Source organism: Protomyctophum parallelum (genome assembly GCF_964188405.1).
Source record: "Protomyctophum parallelum genome assembly, chromosome: 1".
Lineage (NCBI taxonomy): Eukaryota > Metazoa > Chordata > Actinopteri > Myctophiformes > Myctophidae > Protomyctophum > Protomyctophum parallelum.
Window position 1 is genome coordinate 43,819,469 of NC_139697.1, and position 22,307 is coordinate 43,841,775.

Consider the following 22,307-nt stretch of genomic DNA (forward strand, 5'->3'; position numbering starts at 1 on the left):
ATACAACATGAGTCCGAGTCACAAGTGATAACCCAATTATTGTGTAGGTCGCAGATTACTATGAAAACCTGGCTGTCAGTGACTCGAGCCGTCACGCCAGTGACGCCACCATAGGGCTATGGCCGTCAGTCCGTCACGCCTCATGACACGTCACGCAACCATATATGGTCGTCAGTCCGTCACGCTTCGTGATACACTCCATATATGGCCATCTCCAGAGTGGCTCTGGCCGTCTCCATGAAAATCTCACACTGACCTCATCAAACCCTGCGGATAGCCATACATGGAGAAGACTGGATCATCACCTAGATCTGCATATATGGAGCCGGCCAGCAACTCTACCTCAAACCCTTAAGATCTCCATATATGGAGCTGACCGGTTCTGATATGTTGATTCTACCCCACCCGTCCTTCCTGGTCCTTCCCCTTCGATGTCTCCCTTTGGACCGATACCTGTCCATTCAAACTCAGTAGGGCGTTACTGCTGGTATGAGACTATGAGTGTGCGTGCGCGCACTGAAGTTGTGGTCTATATAGGTGTATTGTGTTATACCTTGACTTTTATGACTCAGTTAAGTGAAAGTCATGGCATGTTTATGGGTCATGGCTAGGGTTGCCACCCGTCCCTTAAAATACAGAATCGTCCCATATTTGAGAATTAAATGATGCGTCCCTTATTGAACCAATAAGGAACGCAGTTTGTTCCTTATTTTCCTAAATAGCCCCTACACGTCAACACTGAATTTAACAATAATGAACAAAACAAAACACAGGAAATATTAAAGTCAGCACAATTGTTCTAGCGGGAGGCACACACTACCTAAAGTAGCCTAAACCAGTGGTTCCCTAAGTGAGGTCCGGGGACCCCCAGGGGTCCTTGAGGGAGTTCCAGGGGGTCCCCAGCTAAATTATAGTTTGGAACCAAATGGACCCTTATGGGTCTGTAACTCTGAGAGTGTACAAATGGAACCAAATGGACCATCAGAGTTAAATTAACATTGATTTTACAATATGAATTGGGGGTCCCAGAGATAGAAATGTCATTAAATGGGGGTCTGTATAGTACTAATGCATGTCAAACTGGTACTTGAAATTAAATGGGTTGAGAATCACTGTGTAAAAATCTTCTCTTATGGGGGTCGCTGGCATATATTTTATAATGGGCTGCTGATGTTGTTATGCTCATTCGGAAAACAAAATTCTACTTCAAAAGTTGTGGATAGCATACCATAAACAATAAGTTGAAGGGAAACTTCAACTTATTGCTTCGACTTATTGCTTCAACGTATTGCTTCAACTTATTGCTTTGACTTATTGCTTCAACGTATTGCTTCAACGTATTGCTTCAACTTATTGCCGGCCTTGCCGCACACGCCTGCGCCGCAAGGCCGCGGCAGGCGTAAAGAGTGTCCCTTATTTCAAGATCTCAAAGGTGGCAACCCTAGTCATGGCACCAAGCTGTACGTGGAACACCTCCAAGGCTGATTTTTCAACTGTCAGTGCGCAGCTAGCCTGGAACTCAGGCTTTCTATGCTTTCTATGGCATAGCTAGGCAGGATCCGCCGGGAGAAACTGTGCGCAGCTGCTAGATCTGAGACTAATTAATTAGAGCGAGAGAGAGAGAGAGAGAGAGAGAGAGAGAGAGGGGAGTGTGTGTGTGTGTGTGTGTGTGTGTGTGTGTGTGTGTGTGTGTGTGTGTGTGTGTGTGTGTGTGTGTGTGTGTGTGTGTGTGTGTGTGTGTGTGTGTGTGCGTGTGTGTGTGTACGGGTGTGTGTGTACGGGTGTGCGTGTGAGCGTCACTTTAACAACGGTGCAGTCAAAGGTGCAGAAAGGGATTTTTTGTCATCGGGGGAAAAATATAACCTGACTCTGCCAGATGAGGGCGGTATTGGGTAACCATGTTTCCCATGTGAAACAAATTTGTGTAGCAAGCTTTTTGGATCTGGCAGCGTCAGGTTAGGAAAAATATTCTCTGTGGGGCAATTCTCTGGGCAATATCGGTAGAGGGCGCAGCGGAGTAACTAAAAGTATTTTTTTCCCCCGGTGGAAACAAAATCCCCTTTTGGCTGGTGGTGACAGATACACGAAGAAATCAAAACGGTTATTATTATACTCAAACGTGACGATACAAACGTACAACCACAACACCAGGGATCGAAGAAGTACTCACATTCTTTACTGAAGAAAAAGTATCAATACCACAATATAGAAACATTAGTAGCCTAAGTAAAAGTACAAAAATCGAAATGTACTTAAAGTACCCAAAGTAAAAGTAGTCATTAATGTAGAAAGTCCCATTTCACAAGTTGTCAAATGTATAAAATGTATATATTTTTTATTTACATCTACTGTACAACATCACAAGATTATTATAACAAGCTCACATGTTGCGAAGCGACATGTGACTTGTGAGCTTAGTAGATCGGCTATTTTCAAATAGGCAATGTACAGTATAGGGCTGAAGTTCTTTTCTTTTGTAATAATCAAAAACCTACAAAGTAACTATAGTAGTAACTAAAGTTTTCAATAATTACATTGGGGTAAAAAGTACAATATTGACCGTTGAGATGTATTGGTGTAGAAGTACAAATATAGACCTCTCGACAATTGAAAATACTCAGTACCTCACAACACTGATGTCCTGACACTATAATGCACTGGTTCTCAAACACTGGGTTGGGACCCATTTGTGGGTCGTGGACACATTTATGGGTCCCTTTATTTTTTTGTTTCCTACATTTTGTTTTTAATTATTATTTCAAAACATTTTCAAGAAACCCAAAATTGACTTCATTGATTATTTTCAGTAATTTTGTTTAGAAATAAAATAAAAATCGAATCAATTACATAAATTAGAAAACAAATTGTAGATCTGCTATCTTCACTAGTTGGTCCAGGGCAAACTCATTTATTTTTTGGGTCTTGAGCTACTACGTTTGGGAACCACTAGCTATAATGTCCTGTGTGTGCCATGCAATGCACTGGCCAGCACACAGCAGCTATATATAGGATGCTGCTCACCTGTCATTGTGAAGATTCCAATCCAAACGTTGATGTCGCGTCCCCCTACGATGGTGACCTCACTCCTGGGACCCACACACTTCTTCTCCTCCTCTCTGGACTTCTTAGATGCCCAGATGCCCATTGCCAGGATCAAGACATAGAAGACCAACAGCCCCACCAACCCCCCTACGTCTACAGCCATTGTCAAACTGTAATAATCACAAACACATAAAACATCATAGATCACATGTGTGCACCCACACACACACACACACACACACACACACACACACACACACACACACACACACACACACACACACACACACACACACACACACACACACACTCCCTCTCTCTCTTACGGTTGTGTGCACAGTCCTGCTGCAAAGTGAGGAATGGTCTGTCATGGGAGTAACCTAACTGTGTAGTGAAGCTATACCAGTGTAGGCAAACAACCTCAAATGAAGCAGATTAGTTCATTTTACAAGGTCTTGCTATGCACCAAGGTCCTTCATTGCCACCCCCAGTTTCTGCCTACTGAAGCACCGGTCCTTCATTGCCACCCCCAGTTCCTGCCTACTGAAGCATGTGTCCCTAGTGATGACATCAGGGAACGACAGCTTTCTACCTCTGGTCCGCCCTGAGGCAGGACTCCAGAGAAGAAGGGAAGATATAACCTCATTGTCAGCTCTGTAGCAGTGGCCGGCAAACTGTGCTCTTCTGGATCGGACCAGTGAAGAAACACGGGGAAGGTTGCCGTATATTAGATTAGTCGATGGATGGCTCTTCCAAGACAGATTTTGCGGTCTCATTAGAAGGCGATTTTTTCCCTATTTTTTGCTGTCCTGAATGGTCACGTTTTTGACCTCAAGGTTTTGACCTCAAGGTTTTCTTTTAAGTGAGATTACGTCTCTGCTGCCTGTAAATCATGTCACGTGTCAAATGTGAACCATAGGCTCCAATTTACAACTAGTGGCCTACCTACTATGCCTGTTGGGTATGCAGAGCTCAAGAGTTCAATGTTTACATCGGCAGTGGCTCAGGGGTAGAGTGACCGGATGGCAACAGGTTCCCAGAGTTAGTGTCGAAGTGTCCTTGAGCAAGACTCTGAACCCCAAATTGCTCCTGATGTGCAGGTTGGTGCCTTGCATGGTTTCCCCCGGCATCCATGTGTGAATGTAAATGCTGACTTTATATAGCGTCTTTATCCAAGGCGCTTTGCATAGATTGTGCATCAATTCACCCATTCACACACCGATGGTGGCGGAAACCGTGCAAGGCACCAACTAGCACATTAGCAGCAATTTGGGGTTCAGTGTCTTGCTCAAGGACACTTCAACACTAACTCTGGGGAGCCCGGGTTCAAACAGGCAACCTTGCGGTTGCCATCCAGCCACTCTACCCCTGAGCCACCGCCATGTGTGTGAATGTGTGAATGTAAAGCACAATCTATGTGAAAAATATATATAAATTTACCATTTACATCCATAAATCTTCTCTTCGGCCTTCCTCCAAACCATATATCTCCAAAACATCTGACATGTGCTGTTCCTCTGATGTAGCCTACTTGTTCCCTGATCCTATCCATCCTTAGAATACACAAGGCAATAACACACCAATGATACACCTATTGAATCACTTTAGCGTAATAGGTCACAGCTTCAGGACATCGATAATATGTTACAGTAAAAGCGAGAAACCAGTAAAAGTGAGAAAATCGGAACGGGGGGGTGGGGTGGTTGTTTTTCCGGCGGGAGGCCGTGGCTGGGTCCGGGCCGGTTCTCTTTGAGGCCATTCACACTGAGCACTGCAGCCAGCCATGCAGCGTTGTTGTTGTTGAACAGCCGGCACCGCTCAGTTCACATGGGTGTGATTTTTCCGTCTTATGGCTGCCTGCAGCTATATTTACTTTTTGTTTTCTACTCGTTTATAATTTTGCATTGTGTATATATATATATATACATATACACACACACACACACACACACACACACACACACACACACACACACACACACACACACACACACACACACACACACACACACACACACACACACACACACACACACACACACACACACACACACACACACAGGAGTACAGTATTCAGTCAAACTGTCAAACAATCAAAACATACACTGAAGGGGCTTGCATTACTTTGATTCTTCAAGTGTCTGACTCCAGAGCCATAAAACAGTGCAACAGCTCTATCTAGTGATAGTAGTGATACATGGAAGTTCCATGATGGAACGTGGCTGTGTGTTTACTGTGTGCGTGTGTGTTCGTGTGGTGTGTGTATGCGTGTCTTGTGTGCTCTATGGCAAACGTCCACTAGATGGAGGTGTTGCACTGATTTATGGCTCTGGAGTCGGACACTTGAATCAAAGGGCATGCAGGCCCTTTAATGTACAAGTGGGTTTTCATTGATTGATTTAATACTGTATTAACAGTTTACATGGACAAGCACAGGGAAGTTACAGTACAATAGTACAGTACAGGCCTGCTTAAAGGATTTTTGTTTCCATTGGGGCTATATTTTATACTGAAATCATTGAAACATTAAACGATAGACAATATATACAATACTAAAAAACCCACGTCTCGTACATGTACATCTGTAATCCACATAACTCGAGAACCATTCGCCCCAACGACTTCAACGTTGACACACACGTTCCACACCACCACACGGGGATGAGGTGGACCACCGAAAGTGTGGTCACCAACTTGCATCGTTCCCAAGTAGGCCAGTGCCCGATGCTGGACACAGGTCAATTCATCCATCTTGAACCGCTTATCCGCAGTCGGGTTTGTGGGGGCAACAGCTCCAGCAGAGAGTTCCAGACTTCCCTCTCCCGAGCAACAAAATTGGTAACCGAGGCCCGGGCGTCCCCAGCGGGAATCGAACCCAGGACTTTCTAGCTGTGAGGCGACAGCACTATACCGAGTCGGTAGTACCGACTGTGCCACCGTGCCCCCAGTTTATTGTTTCTAGTGTAACTTCTAATGGTTTTCCATTATTAGGCTAATCATACTGAAGCCATAATAATCTATGGGGTCTATGAGGTTTTCGATTATTCAATTATGATGTATGATATGACATAAGCAAGGGGTTAAATTAATTTCGCTCCTACACACAAAAATGTGGAAAATGTAAAAAAGTCAAAAGTAAATAATCAAATCTCATCAGTAAGTGCTTCCCATGCAAAAGTGCCTCATTAATAGCCACAAAGGTTATGGCTTTTAAAAGGATATTGTTACTTGAAGACACAATTGGAGATCAAATCAAGTTCTATACCAGCTAAAGTTTAGCTGGTATAACTTGATTTAACTGCTAAACTGTTTATTTGGTTTGGCACGTACGGTAGGTGGTTTCCATTGAGGTGATCAGGTATTCTCTGTTGCCAATGGTTGGGACAAGGATTGATTGATTGATTGATTGAAATATTTATTAACAGTTTGCAGAATTTACAGTAGGGCCTACATTTCAAGCACAAACCATAGACTGTAAAAAATATGGACAAAGCGTTCCCCGGGTCTAACATGAACGTAAAATGAAGCCTGTAATAATATGCTAATTCCTGATGTAAGTCGCCATCTTTGGTACCAGCTGGCCATTGGCTGGCTCCGTTTTGTATACCAGCTGGTCATTGGCTGCCCAGACAACGAGGCGGGACTTCCCCCCTTCTTCTCCGTTGGTTTTTATTTTGACTCGAGTGGGAGGGGAATCCCGATCATAGACTGTAATGGTAGCCACGCCCCTCAGAACATACGCAATGTTTTTTTTTCTTTATGGTCATTTTTTTAATTAATGGGACCATAATTTTCCAAAAAGAATATTATTACATTAGAAATGAGACTTTAAACTAGTGACTGGAAGAAGAAAGTATTCATGACCATGTTTATTAAGGTAATACAGTCTAGGTGAAGTTGGGCCAAAATACATGGGCCTCTATGGAGCTATGGGGCTTTTTGGGTCCGGTCCAGCGCCACAACAGGCCATTATATGAACTACCGATTTCAAATGAGGCTTCACGAAATATCTGGCTGACTGCCCCCCTGGCACAAACTCAATACAAAGACTGTTAACTGTGAGTGGACGACCCAATTAAGCATTACACTTGTTTACAACAGGGTCCACATTGTTCAATTCATCAAAACATTTAGAGACATACAAATAGACATTTCTATGTAGCTAAAGAACAGAACAGGAATTCATCATATAGGAAGCAAAAAGGGAAAAGATACATATACAGTGAGGGGAAATGGGGGGGGGGGATTCAGATTTTACAGAGGCCAGTTTCGAATTGCAGCCATCCGTAGGTGCCCTTTGAGAGCGGTTTTGAAGGAGTCAAGGGATTCACATGTCTTAATGACTGTTGGTAGGGCGTTCCACATTTTGGTGGCATAGGAGCGAAAATAATTTAGTCCCTTGTTTGTGCCGAATCTGGGTTGTACATGGTTTGTTGCACTCCCTCTGGTGTTGTGGGTGTGGACTTCGTTTACATTAAGGAAGTATTTAGACAGGTACATGGGTATCTTGGTGGTGTAACAAATCTTGTGGACCAGACCCATTGCAAGATGCTGTACTCTGTCGTCGACCCTAAAGGCTCATACATAGTCTGGATTTTCGGTGGTGGGGTGACCACCGAACTACAACATGACGTCACGAGCCGCGGTGAAGAGCAAACCACCGCCACCACTCCAGCCCTTCTCTCTGTTTTTACTCACCACCGCTCAACGTTATTTCAGCTCCGGTGGTCAGCTCACCACCGGAGCGGTGGTCACCTCACCACCGAAAATCCAGACTATGAATAGGCCTTAAGCCATCCCAGCCTGTCAAAGTGGGCAGGGGTGAGGTGGGTTCGGGGGGTGAGGCCAAGTAGGAGCCTGACCAGTTTGTTTTGGACGCATGACTAGACAAAAAAGACAAAAAAGAGATATAGTAGGGCCTCGTAGGCATACATGATGAGTGATTAATGAAGGGCATGCCAGGATTTGAATTGAATGCAGTGTGACAATAGTTTAATGCGAAGGCACCGAATGACCGAACTGTGATCGAGGTGACTCGTGAGCTAACTTTTAGGTTGGAGTATGAGTGTTATTATTATTGTGGTTGCCTATAGGCAAGCAGACTATATATCAATCAATCAATCAATCAATCAATCAATCAATCAATCAATCAATCAATCAATCAATCAATCAATCAATCAATCAGTACATGTGGAAAACCTGGTCTCTACTTTACTGCTGAGTGAACAGATCCGGTCTAGAGCCCGCCTACTGTATAATGTCATCTATAAACACGTTGCACCCAAAATGCACCCACACAGATTGTTTCCGTATCCGCTCTAGACTGGATCTGCAGTACATTGATAACGGACAGCACCCGGCAGGCGGGCGTTACCATGTCTAGAGACGGACGTAGTTTAGAATCATGCTATGGACAGCACTACCTTCGGCGGAGACGAGTCGGACATTTCCGAGTGCGAGATTCCTCGGGGCTCTCGCGATGGTCGTCGGGGGGGCGTGATTGGCTGCTGGTCACGTGGCGGTGTGGGGTTCCTTGGCATTGTGGGACACAAACAGACAGTGGCTGGTGTGTGTGTACTGTGTAACCACACAGAAACAACACTGACACACACATTAATACAAAATACACACACAGCTGCTGGAATCGGATCACAACAACACAGACGGGCTTCTTCCGATCGCGTCTCTCTGTGTGAGTGTGTCTGTGTGGACGGCGGGTTAACGGTGGCGGTGCGTCCGGGGGACAGAGACCGCTGCAGAGGACGCCTGGCTCGGCTTGACTGTAGGCTGTAGCCCGTAGCCCCGCTGGCTGCTGCTGTTGCGATGGGACCGGGGGGGGACAGGAGGACTTTGTCCCCGCAGGCAGTGACGGCAGTAGCCGCTGCATTGATTGATGCTAACTGTCGGTTAGCTGGAGCTCCGGGAAACAAGGAGCACTAAACCAAGTCAACCAGAGACAGCCAACCTAGAGCCGCCGAGCCAAGGAAAAGTTTTTGCACCGATTCACTTGAAACCGGGGTTGAAACGGTTCGTGTTATTTTTCCTTCCACGACCCCCTTCTCTTCTTCTCTCCCCTCCTGTCAGTTGAGTCCACGTTTTAAAGAAGCACAGAATGGCGTGTGTTCCGGACAGACCGACCGTCTATGTAAGCGTGTGTGTGTGTCTGTGAACTGACATGTACAACTAGTAGTTGTTGGGCTGGCAGCTATATTGATTATCTTCTTCTGCTGTTGTTCTATTGATTGCTTTTTTGATTAAGTGGATAATCAAGAAGTGCCTTTTTATATTCATAATGTGAGAACAATTCTAATAGATTTCATGAAATGTCATGAAAACAAGCTCACTTGTGATAGATCTGCTATTTTGTAAAACAAATTATTTGTAATTATTATCAATTCAGTTAACTGTTGCACCAACTAAACTAGTGTACCCAAGATAGTGCATATATTTAAGGCTCTACATTTGTGGTTAATGTCTACAGCCTTTATGGGTTGCCAGTTGCCACTTATAATATATTCTGCTTATATAATATATGTATATGTGTGTGTGTGTGTGTGTGTGTGTGTGTGTGTGTGTGTGTGTGTGTGTGTGTGTGCATATATATATATATGTATGTTATCTCTGTGTTTGAAATTCTAGTTCTCTTCACAGAAATGTCTCCCCAGCGAGCTCTGAAGCAGAGGAGGGAAGGTTAAAGACGGTTGGCCTGAACTCCGGCCGGCCCCTCAGGACTTTCTCGACGGGGGGCCCGCCACCATCACCACCACCACCCCTCAGATCGCTCTCGACTGGGGTCCCGCCACCCTCACCACCACCCCTCAGATCGCTCTCGACTGGGGGCCCGCCACCATCACCACCACCCCCCAGATCTCTCTCGACTGGGGGCCCATCACCACCATCACCACCACCCCCCAGATCTCTCTCGACTGGGGGCCCGCCACCCTCACCACCACCCCCCAGATCGCTCTCGACTGGGGGCCCATCACCACCACCCCTCAGATCGCTCTCGACTGGGGGCCCGCCACCATCACCCCCCAGATCTCTCTCGACTGGGGGCCCATCACCACCATCCCTCAGATTGCTCTCGACTGGGGGCCCGCCACCCTCACCATCACCCCCCAGATCTCTCTCGACTGGGGGCCCATCACCACCATCCCTCAGATCGCCAACATCACCACCACCATCACCATGTGGACGTCGGGGTCCGGCACAAGCCTGCAGCTCTTCTCCAAGCTCCTGAAGCACGCGGCGGGCAAGGCGCAGATCCAGCTCAACCGCTGGCTCCAGAGGACCGCCGCCGACGAGTCGTGCGACAAGATCGACATCCTCATTTGCAGCGCTTTCGACGAGAGGGGCGTCGTCGGGGTCAAGTCCGACGCCGACCCCGACAGCCCCGGCGGCGAGGCCGGCACCGCGGGGGCCTCGTTCGCCTCCGGCGGCGGCGGGGAGTTCCGCCACCCGTGCTGCATCACCACGTGCTGCTTCAAGAGCGCCCTGCTGGCCTGCATCCTCACCGCCGTGTGCTTCTCCTCCGTGGCGCTCGTGCGCCAGTACCTCAAGGACCTCCTCCTCTGGGTGGAGAGCCTGGACAGCCTGGTGGGCGCCATGCTCTTCATCGTGGGCCTGATCGCCGTGTCGTTCCCGTGCGGCTGGGGCTACATCCTGCTGAACGTGGCGGCGGGCTACCTCTACGGCTTTGTGCTGGGCATGGGACTGGTCATGGTGGGCGTGCTCATCGGGACCTTCGTGGCACACCTGGCGTGCAAGCGGCTACTGACGGACTGGGTGCTGAACAAGGTGGGCAACAGCGAGCAGCTCAGCGCCGTCATACGGGTGGTGGAGGGCGGGAGCGGACTCAAAGTTGTGGCCTTAGCAAGACTCACGCCCATCCCCTTTGGGCTCCAAAATGCAGTGTTCTCGGTGAGTATTATGTAATGTCTGTGATGTGATGCGGTTTAATGTGCGTCTGTGATGTCTGTGTCAGCCCTTCGTTAGAGGGGTAAAAGACTACCGGTGTATTTAGTTCCGCTTCTGCAGCTCAATAAGAACGAGATGAGTTGTCATAAGAAGCTTATACGTTCAGTTTGGCAGTTCTTGTACCTCCCAAGAGTTTCTAGCTAGCAGAACAATTCCGCCAGCTTAACATTGTGTCAGTGATACGATCAGACACTCAATGTGCTCATGTCGTGATTTGTATGGTTTTCTGCTGCAAGCAACGCACCATGGGCGGTTTGGAAGTAAAGGTTGATTGTGGCGGTTAGGATACAAACCTCTATAATCCCCCTCTCTGGGAAACTACCACAAGCACAACCAGATTGCAAATCATGAATGGAGAGAGTTTGATGTAAACAAACGGTGACGATCTGTGGTAATCACTGTTCCAGTAGTCAAGTGTATAGATTGAGTGGGTAGAACGTTGTCAACACAGAGTGTAGCGGCGCCGCAGCGAGTATGAAACTCTCTCGCCAAACCCTTCGTCGGTTTGCGAATGCCGTAAAAAATAGTTTGGCATCGGTTGTATCGAGTATGCTGCAGTTCAGGTTTTTTGAGAGTTCATGGCAGCCGTTCAAGAGCACTCCTTTTGGGAGTACCGCAGGTACCGAAATCTCATTGGCTGATTGGCCTGTGCGAGGGCCACTTAATCACAATCACTGTTTTATATGTGAGCGTAGTTCAGTGCCACTTGAAAGTGCAGATCTGCAAGCTCATAACGTGCCACGTCATTGTTGTGCTATTTCAATGTTGTTTGCACAGATGCTACTGTAAGTAACAGTTTATTGTGTACCCGGTGTCCTAGTTTCTGTGAGGCACTGCATTGTTCTCTGTGAGGCACAGCATTGTTCTCTCTCAACTATGTGATTATTTACCTTTTTATTGACAAGAAAAACCATGCTTACTCTTGCTTATTCTGATCTCACACTTGTATTTTATTACATCGCTCTGGATAAGAGCTTCTGCTAAATGCCTACGTTATAAATGACTAAATTGTAGATCTGCTATTTTTTGACAATAGCAGATCTATTCCTCCTGAACAGGGAGGAATGCTTGACATTATGACCAAAGTATCAGCTACAGTAAAGTCAGGTTGCAATTATGCCTCCAAACCTACACCAAGAAGAAGTGTTTTAGACGAGAGCATGGGCCTTCATCAGGGGTACGGGGCCCCTAGGGGTCCTTAGAGTTACTGTGGGGAGGCCAAGTATGGGTGGGCTTGTAGATCGGCTATTTCCGGTGAAGACATTCGGTGTGTCGTGCAGAGGTACAAGCAGACCATGTACAGAGCCAATAATGTTTACTAGTTATTGAGGGCTCTTCAAGTGGTTAAATGTGTAAAAATTAACATTAACATGACTCCAACTATTAACAGAAAAGATAATGTGAAAACAAACAAACAAGCTGTCAAACTAGTCTGTGAAGCTATCTATGCAATCTATGAAAATGTTTAATCTGTGACACAATTCTATGTCCCTGCTTCACCATTCACATCTCTGTACCATAAAGCGCCAGAAACAAGTCCACAGCCAGAGTTGGGTGTTAAATCATGTCAGTGGAGTAATGCTGTCCACGCATGGCTTCCATTACCTGGAATGACCTCTGCTTCCAGTACAGTAGCTCTGCTCCTGATACTGTAAAACAAACCAGTGCTTCTCAAAGTGTGACTCAGGGACCCAAAAGCTCAACAGTTTGAACACGCAAGCCATATTTTATTCAATATTTCAGGCTATTCAAAATATTATATATATTTCCCAAAAATGCGTCACCTATCCCACCCTGTCCTGTGGAAAGCCTGTATGACTTAAAACGTATTTAAAACGCGGATTAAACAATGGAAACATAACTCGCGAACGGAGGGAAAGTGTTCTACAGTCAACAGGTCAGGAGTCAAAGTGTTAATTATGCCTGGTTTGCCTTGTGGATGGTAAAGGGGGAGGGGTTAGGGGAGGGGATGATATTATGATGTCACTATATCACTGTCATTGGCACGTTTGACTGTCAAGGTTTCAGCCTCCAGGAAGAGACCCTAAATACAAAGGGAAGACATCATTGCACATCATAACCACACCAAGGGGTCTAATTTAGTACCGTCACTTGAAAACGCATGAAAAACTGGAAAAAATAAAAAAATCACGGCACTCCATCTTTAACCACATGTTATGCTGTGACTATCAAAAGATCTTGATGTAGAGATCATGGGCAGCCGTCGACCTTCTGATTACCAGATGGCCTAGCTACCCCCCCCCCCCCCCTCCCCCCCCCCTCCAAATCGAATTCAGAACCAAGCTCACAGGACCAATTCCCAGCAGTATTACAATGATAGTATTTTCTTCATTTTTTTCCTATTAGTTCCATCGCATAGGGACCCTTTGTTTTACCACCCCCGGAGACATCAATTATTTTATCAATCTCGTGTCTGGTCAGAGCAGTGGTTCTCAAATTGGGGTCGGGGTTCCCCTAGGGGTCCTTGAGGGGGTTCCAGGGGTTCCAGGGCAAAATGCATTAATATAGCATCAAAATCACTTGAAACACACCATATTATACAGTACTTATACATCTTATATATATATATATATACATTCAAAAATAATAATAATAATAAATATATACATTTTATATATATATATATATATAATTTACACTCATTCTCCTTTATGGGGTCTCCCTGGGACAAAATACTTTCATGTGGGCGTCTGTGGTGGCTAAATACAATATTAATTATTTGGCTGGACTCCTCCTTGACAGAATAAATAATAAATATCTTTGAGAACCACTGTTCCATCATCACATTTATTTGGGACCCTTTGTGTCAGCAGCCCGGGCGGAGAGACATCAGTTATTTTATCAATCTAGTGTCTGTTGGAGTTCTTTATTCAGGACACTTCTTCTGTGAACTCCCAAAATAACTGGGTTAGGTTGTGCGGCTCACTGTAGCGCTTGAGGTGTCATATCTATTACACAACCTTTAAGTGCTGTTCCATTTCTTCTCTCGGCACACTTTTACAATCTTTTGAAAGTAGGCTCCACGTCAGTGCTGGAAGGTAAACTGAGTGAGTACATTAAACTCAAGTACTTTTACTTTATTTGAGTAGTTCAAAATTTCAATGCTTTACACTTCTACTCCGCAGCAACTTTTCATTCCGCCCACCACAGTTATTTGAAAACGTTACTTTAGTTGCTGGTTACTGTGCAGATTTAGATTTAGATATTTTTACATACACATACATTCGAGGAGTAGTTCATCAATTATTTCTTAATATTATTATTTTGTCGCATTCATGAGCCAATAATTTGATGATCGGGTTATCACTTATCAGTCAGTAGAAAACTCCGCCGGAGATTCCGCCGGTCATCAAATTACTGTTTAGGAATGCGACAAAAACCACGGAGTGAAGTGAACTACTCCTTTAAATACTTAAGCCCTGTGTTCTACTTTGGTTACTTACAATTCAAAAATAGCCGATCTACAATGACAATGTCACAACATTGTGAGCTTGAAGATTGGCTATATTTGAAATATTCTTTAAGAATTTGTGAATTGGAACATTCTTCATAATGAGTGATTTTACACTGGTATTGCTATTTTTACTTAAGTAGTAAAAGTACTTCCAGTTGGAAAGTAAAGTTCACACACTGCTGTTCCACATGAGGCTGTGAGTTGAACACCTAATCAGCTCCATTCATATCATATCTAGGAGTTACGCAGTTCCCAGCAACTTTACGATTGGTGGGTGGGGTGGGTACGTTGGTCCTCTTGAACCGTACTGTCCCAATTCTGCAGGCGAACATTTGGAGTGAATAGCAGACAAGTTGGCAGACAAGGCTGGGTTTCCGGGAACGGAGGAACCGGATCCAACATTGAGGAACCGGAATCGGTTCCATCACATTTGGAACCGTTTCCGGAACCGTTTTAATGACACGATCAAAGCTGGTATGTGGACTTCATAGGCCCTGTTTTCGCCAGCGCTTTTCCCCTAAAATTGTTCAACTAGCCGATCTACATCGACACGTTGTGAGCATGTAGATTGACTATTTGAACAATTCATAAATGTTTTCAAAATAGTAAAAAAGTCAAAGAAGTTTAGGGATAAAGGGTAAGGCTGGAGAAAATGGGGCCCCACGTCTGCTAATACAGTTACAATAGCGGTGGTTTTTAAACTGCTTAATGTCAAGGATCTTCATAACTCTGAGAGTGTACAAATGGATCATGTTAAGCGGCGGTGGCTTAGGGGTAGAGTGGCCGGATGGTAACCTCAAGGTTGCCAGTTCGAACCCGGGCTCCCCCAGAGTTAGTGTCGAAGTGTCCTTGAGCAAGACACTGAACCCCTCATAAAATTGCTCCTGATGTACTGGTTGGTGCCTTGCATGGTTTCCGCCACCATCGGTGTATGAATGTGTGTGTGAAATGTGAATGGGTGAATGTAATGCATGTAATGCACAATCTATGTAAAGCGCCTTGGATAAAGGCGCTATATAAATGCACCATTTACCAAATGCACCATTTATGTTTATTTTAATTATTAATCAATTGATTGTGCTCCAACTTAGCAATATCCCCACCACCCACAGGTTGAGAACCACTGGTTTAAAAAGCCCATAGGCAAGCAGTCAGCTCATGTGATCTAGTCTCCATCCGTCTGTCTCCCTGTTGAAACACAGTATTTCAGCAAGGTCACCACACTGCGCTCCTACAGTTGAACTTGACGCACATGACCTTCACTCAAGGCATGAATAATGTAGACTGGCTCATTACCCTGCTCAATTAGAAGCCTGACGCTGTTCTGGGTCCGATTTTAGGGAGTCGTTAGACCACCGATGTTTTGACCCATGTATTGTAAAATGAAAAGTACATTTTATTATATTATTCGAAGCAAACAAACAATTATATAAATACATAATTATTTAATATATATAAGGTAACTATATTGAACTTCAATAAGAACATTGAACTTTAATTATACAATGAGCATACATTTTATGTTTTATTTAACCTGTGTATTAAAAAAAAAAAAAAAATCTACAAGCTCATAATGAGCTTGTAGATTTATTTTGGGGGGGAAAGTTTAAAAAAATGTTTGTGAAAGTGGTTAAAGATCAGGTCCCAACAGCTGCACATTTATAATGTCATCAAACAAGTCAAATCATGTCCTAATATAGGGGCGATTATGGGACTTCTCAGAGACACTCGGATCAGCTAACACAGGGAAGCTGTCTGAACCTTCCCTAAAACATCTGGGACAATGCTCCACACGTCCCAAACTCTTCTCCCTTCTGGCTCCCAAAGTGTTGGAAAGAACTCTCCAATTATCCGCCGGAATCTGAAGACTCGCCGTAGTCCTGGGCCTTAAAGCACTTTCACTAGCCTTGACAACCATGTAGTCTTAACCCATTCTGACCTGAGATCAGATTCATACGAGGTTTCCGCTGGACACACACTGGTCTGATCAACCCATTCTGACCTGAGATCAGATTCAAAAAATTTCAGTCGTTCTTCTATTTTTCAAAAATAGCAGACCTACAAGCTCGTATCGCGCCACTCGGTGTACAGATTATTTATTTTTCGATATAATAAGACTGATACTAGGTTCTCGGTTTGCCTATGATCCTAGATTAATGAGGTGGGGTGCATATGTTGGTTAGACATATTACCAACAGTCATTAGTCACACAAACCTGTGTTGCGGGTTAAAAATCACCCGTGCTGCGGGTTAAAAATCACAGCACGACACTGTTTATACATTTGGTGTTGTGTTTGCCTAATTGCCTTGCTTACTAAGTCCTTCTGGATAAATGCCTAAATTGTACTGCTAACTAAAGTAGCTTATGGCAGGGGGTGGGTGTACTGTAGCCGGCCAGCGAGAAGGTCATGCAACAGAGACAAGAGAAGCGTATGGCAGGTCAAATTTATGATTAATGAAGTTGGCCATCCTCCATTCCTAGGTGGAACTTCATTACGTAGCTGCTCTGGCTAGTATATCAACCTTTAACAGTAAAACACCACAAAAAAACGACACTGTTTTTCCAATAACTGCATTGAAAAGAGGGTTTTAAATGAAACGGAATGAGGAGATTTTAAAAGTAGTGGTTCTGCGACAAGGCATTTAGTAGCCAATACCAGTCATTGATTATCTTCCTCAGGATCAGTACCGAAAACGATTAATAATTACTACAGTGTTACTGCTGGTATTGCGCGCGCCGACCCGTAGCTCTCTCACAGGACCTGTGAATTGCCGGGTATATACATTTTTGCCTATATTTATTTATTTATTTTATTGTGTTGAGGTCTCCTATATCTGCTGTCATGGAGTAGGCTATAAAGATAATGACACCACACAGGTGACTGTACTTAATGGTTGGTAAGAGTGGATGACGATGAGACGGGGGAAGCGTTTCCTTTGACCCTCTTTTTTCATATGCTTATGTGACGCTGAAAAATAAATGACTCAGACTAGTCGATGCAATGAATCTCCACGATTCATTTGTAAACAAAGAGAGAAATGTAGCCTATATTTATTTTGTTATTTTGTTGTTTTGAACATAGTTAAACTACAGATGTGTTGGATCAAAAATCACGGCGAAAAATAACACGTGGAGGGGACCTCTCTCTCTGACATCGAATGATCTTGCTAGTGTTGAAAAGCCGGCCCATAGGCTACTCTTTGTTTTTGCTGGTTGCGGGACGGGTCGTTGATTCATATATTTGTTTGCGGGGTGGGTTAGGTTCCCAACCGTGGCAGGTTAAAAATAAATAAATCAATAAATGATTAATCGCTAGTTACTTCAGCATCTGTACTGGCTTTCACTTCTTAGAATGGTCCTCCCCATATTATTGTACCCATATGATGACACTGTCTTTACACAGACGTGTGAGCAATTACATTATTTACAGTGGTTCTCACAGTGGAGTCCGGTGGGGACCCCCAGGGGTCCCTGAGGGGATCCACAGCTAAATGAGGAACTATCACTTTTTCCCCATTTTAGAGTTTGTCTTTAAACCCTTATTAACCCTATTAAACATAGCCGATCTACGAGTTCACAGTGATTCCGGACGCGGCACTTTGCTAGCCTCGGTACCAGGCTTTCATTTTTGTTGGTGCAAAAATGTAAAGCCTGGAGGAACGCATTGGCCGCTCTGGTCTAAAATTGGGAGTCAACCCTTCCGGGTGGGCGTCGCTCCAATTTATGTGACGTAGTGTTGCACTAGGGGGGAGAGGAGGGGCCGGGGGTGACGGACAGATCGATGAGATCCAATCAGGGCGTGCGCAAATCTCAGCCGCGACCCGCCCCTCTAGACCAGAAACCTAACACGTTAGCTCAGGCTAGCACTTTGCAAGCTTGTAGATTTTTGACACATTCAGGGAATTTGGAACACATTTTGAAATTGCTCAACAATAATAATAATAATAATAAAACTTTATTTGTATAGCACCTTTCATGACATGAAATGCAGCTCAAAATGCTTTACAGAGCAATGGAGAAAAAAAAGAAAAGCAAGGCAACGACATTAAAAAACAAGCAGTAATGCAATACAGTGAGGACATGAATAACAAAAAATAAAAGATCAATTAAAAGCAATGTTATAGAAGTGGTCTTAAGCTGTGCTTTAAAAATGTCTACAGAGGCTGCCTGACGAAGGTACAGTGGGAGCTTGTTCCATGCCGACGGCCCGTAGAAGCAAAAAGCTGCTTCCCCGTATTTTTTAGTTGCCATTTTTTTAGGCAAAGCGAGCAGGCCAGCAGTGGAAGACCTTAGGGGGGCGGTTTGGGACATATTTAGGCAGGCAGTCATGTAGGTAGGAAGGTGCGAGACCATTGAGAGCTTTATACACAAGTAAAATAATTTTAAAATCAATCCTAAATACAAATCTTCTCTTATGGGGTCCAAGTGGCACAAATCTTTTCAAGTGGGGGTCCGTGGCCCCGTACATGTACATTTTGAGGGTTCCCTGACATTGAAAAGTTTGAGAACCATTGTTGTAAAATATGCCTGTAGTGTATATCTGTAAAAAAAAAAACAGCAGACGGGAGAGGAGAGGGCCATCTATCATAGCCAAAGATGGCTACATTTAGCTACGTGTTGTTGCCTGTTGACTGGAAATACCCAGCAATACATTAAGTCAGCAAGATGCTTGATATTTCTATAGCTGTGTGCCTCGGGGGAAGAATAGTCACCCCCTCTTCATCCCTTAAATGCAGAGCGGAAAGCTGGAATCGGCACAGGAGAAGAGAACCAGTTTAGAAGGACACATCGCTCTCTTATTTCTCAGCCCCATGCCGTGATTAGGCCTCTCATATTAAGTCTGGCACACTGGTGGTGTCTGGTTAAATCCAGGCCGGAAAATGCGATCCACAAGCTCACAACATGTCGCAGCATGACACTTTGTGAGCTTGTAGATCGGCTATTTCCGCCGCACGTTGACATACAATCTGGGAACCCATTCAAGTAATACAAAAAAGAAAATAATATTGCCTCTAGGGGCACAACCTCCTTTTGGTGGTAAACAGGAACTCTGATTTGGCTCCTCCCCTATTCAGTCCACTATACCTTCCGGGCGCTAGCTCTGTGTTTCCTTCTTTCTAACAACAAAACAACAACAACATTACATGTTTAAGGCAGACGGCGCTAACAAATTCTGCCCCTAGCAGAATCTGTCTTGGGAGATTAGAATGAATCTAGCTAACATAGAGGAGAGAGATGACTGGGTGTATTATAAATTAATCTAGCTAACATTGTCAAGTTATTCGGGATTTTTTCCAGAAACCTTTCTGCCCAAACTTGAAAAACGGCTTAGCCGACAGGGGGAACTGTGGTCAACTCAAAAAGACAACTTCTTTCCTCTTTTGTTTGTTTTTACTTTGGTAAATTGGTAGTGGTACAGGTAAGTACAGTTGCATTAGAGTAGGTTGAAAACCTTAAACAGAGAAAGACAAAAAACAAAATACAAGCTGTCATTAACTATGTAAGGTGGCATAATCAAACAAAATAAATCACTGAAATTCACTCATTTCACTTGAATAACCAAAGTTACTAACGTAACCTACATGACTGAATCACTAGTCACTTCAGTAATCTAAATAAACAGGTTGTTTTAACTCATAATATTCAGTATTCATCATTCATCATTTAGACTAAGCAAGCCTATATGCGTAACTTAAATCAAACTACTATAGCAGTTAAGTGTGGCCTAGCAGCACAAAAACATAAATAACTTTTATAACAAATTTAAGCAATAAAATAAACTGCAATGCAGAAACAATTAACGCACCAGTGGCATTCCCCTTGATGGCTTCAGGTTTCGGTCTTCCCAGCTTCAATGTTTGCAGTTAGAGTCTTTCAGTTCTTTCAGTTCTGCTTCTCTCCATGCAGTGTTCTCCACTGCTGCTGCTCTCATACTGAACAAACACTTCCTGTTTTCAGTGCCTCGCCCCAATCAGTGATTGTCACCAGGTGCTGACTCATGATCAGTTGGTCGACACCAATGATTGATGCCAATTAGGGGTTTTGACAGCACACCTCCCACTTGAGCTCCTGGTTGCTGAACCCAAGGAGGTCACCTCATTCTGAGACTGTTTCCTTTCCTCCAAGTTGCTCCTCTTGAGTCCGCTCCTTTTCTTGAGTCTGATCCTTTGTCAGACTACAGACAGAAGACTCTTCTTCAGCCTGGCTCTCTTCTTCAGCCTGGCTCTCTTCTTCTTTGGGGCCTCCCATTTTGCCTGGTTTGGGGCCTCCCACTTTGACCGGTTTGGGGCCTCCCACTTTGACCGGTTTGGGGCCTTTGATTCCACTAGCCTGACCTCAATGCCGTGGTCTGTTTCCCACCTAAGGTACATGACAGCTCCGTAGGTCTTGTCACTCCCATCTGAGAAGGTGATAGCCGAAGGTCTTCCCTTCCAACCTGGTGGGGTAAGGCTCCTATGGAACTTGATTTGTCCCAGCTGTATATACTCCTGGAACAGCTTTATGGCCTCCTCCCTGAGGCCTTCAGAGAGCGGCTTGTCCCAAGTGTCTCGGGCCAGATTTCCATTTCTCGTCTCCTGGAATGCTCTTCTGACAAGGATAGCTCCTTTTTGTTTCACAGGTGTGACCAAGCCAATTGGATCATAGAGTCCTGCTACCTGGCTCAGTAGTTCTCTTCTGGTCAGAGGATTGGGTGTTCTCTCTCTCACCTCCTCCATCAAAAGATCCTGGCCTGTTCGCATCTTGCCTCTTCTCTTTGGCAGTATCAATGCGTTGCCATTTTCAGAAGGCTTCTTTGTTGAGAGGGTCGGTGCTACGCCGACGCTCCTCCCACTTTGCCCTGACCGGACAAATCCACCGGATTTTAGGGTTCCCTCAACCTCCTTGGTGATTTCCTCCAGTCTGTTTAGATCATCGTGGGATGTCAGGATGTCATCAACGTAGCTATCCTCTTCTCTGACTCTGTGTGGTGACTTGCTATGTTCATCCTCCATGACATAAGTGAGACCCTCTTTTATGATTTCAGACTCCTTCTCTTCAGCTAGAGTCATCTCCTTCCCTCCAGGTTGGCAGTTGCCACAGCGACATCCACCACATTTCGGGTTACAGGCTGCTCCTATGCTGTCCCACTTCCACCACTCTAGGAAGTCTCTGTGACTGGCAGCTGTGTACTTGGCCTCAACGGCGGTGTCATCCAGGTGAACTGTCTTGTCTGTTTTGAAGAGGCCTTCTGCTGGAATCTCCTCATACTTGACAGCAGCTGTTAGCATGGAACGAGCGAAATGTGTCTCCGACTCATGTGCAGCCACTTTTACCTCTTCAAACAGATCGGGGTGAGCTCCAGCCACAGTTTTTCCAAGAGGGCTTTCCCACAAAACAAGGTCTCCCACAGCTTTCATCCTCTGTGGGGCAAGTCTTCCTTCTCTGTGACTGATGAGTAACTCAATCTCCTCGGGTCTCTTCAGCTCTTTGAGATCGACCTCTGGGAAGAATCTTTTCAGCTGCTCAGGTCTGACGACTCTGTTGACTTCAGCAATCTCATTTAGGCCATAACAGACAAGTTCATGAGACCTTTCCGTTCCCTTGGAAGTTTTGACTCGAATCCTGAGAAGATATCTTCTTGTGGCCGCTTTAGTCATCATGCCACCAACTCCATGCACGACTAGTGTGATTTCTTCACTCCTCAGCTTCAACCTGTCAGCTGCTTTGTGGGTGATGTAGTTGGTGTCTGAAGCCAGGTCCACCAGGGTTCCAATCTTCTGGCCAGCATTGGCCGTCACTTCCATCAACATCATTAAGACAGGCAGCTCTCGC

The 22,307-nt window shown here is 44.9% G+C and overlaps 1 protein-coding gene across 2 annotated transcripts in view; it reads left to right on the forward strand.

The window, feature by feature from the left end:
- Nucleotides 1-8,598: 8,598 nt before the first annotated feature.
- The window catches only part of tmem64 (transmembrane protein 64), a 39,994-nt gene continuing 26,285 nt past the window's right edge, over nt 8,599-22,307 (forward strand). The window contains exons 1-2 of one of the 2 annotated variants that reach the window (XR_014570509.1): nt 8,599-9,069; nt 9,694-10,962. Coding sequence is in view for 1 of the 2 variants with exons in the window: in XM_083786363.1 (XP_083642489.1) it covers nt 10,231-10,962 (732 nt within the window). In the remaining variant the exon portion in view is untranslated. Of the gene's footprint in view, nt 9,188-9,693; nt 10,963-22,307 lie in introns of both variants that reach the window. The other variant, XM_083786363.1, reaches the window with a different exon arrangement.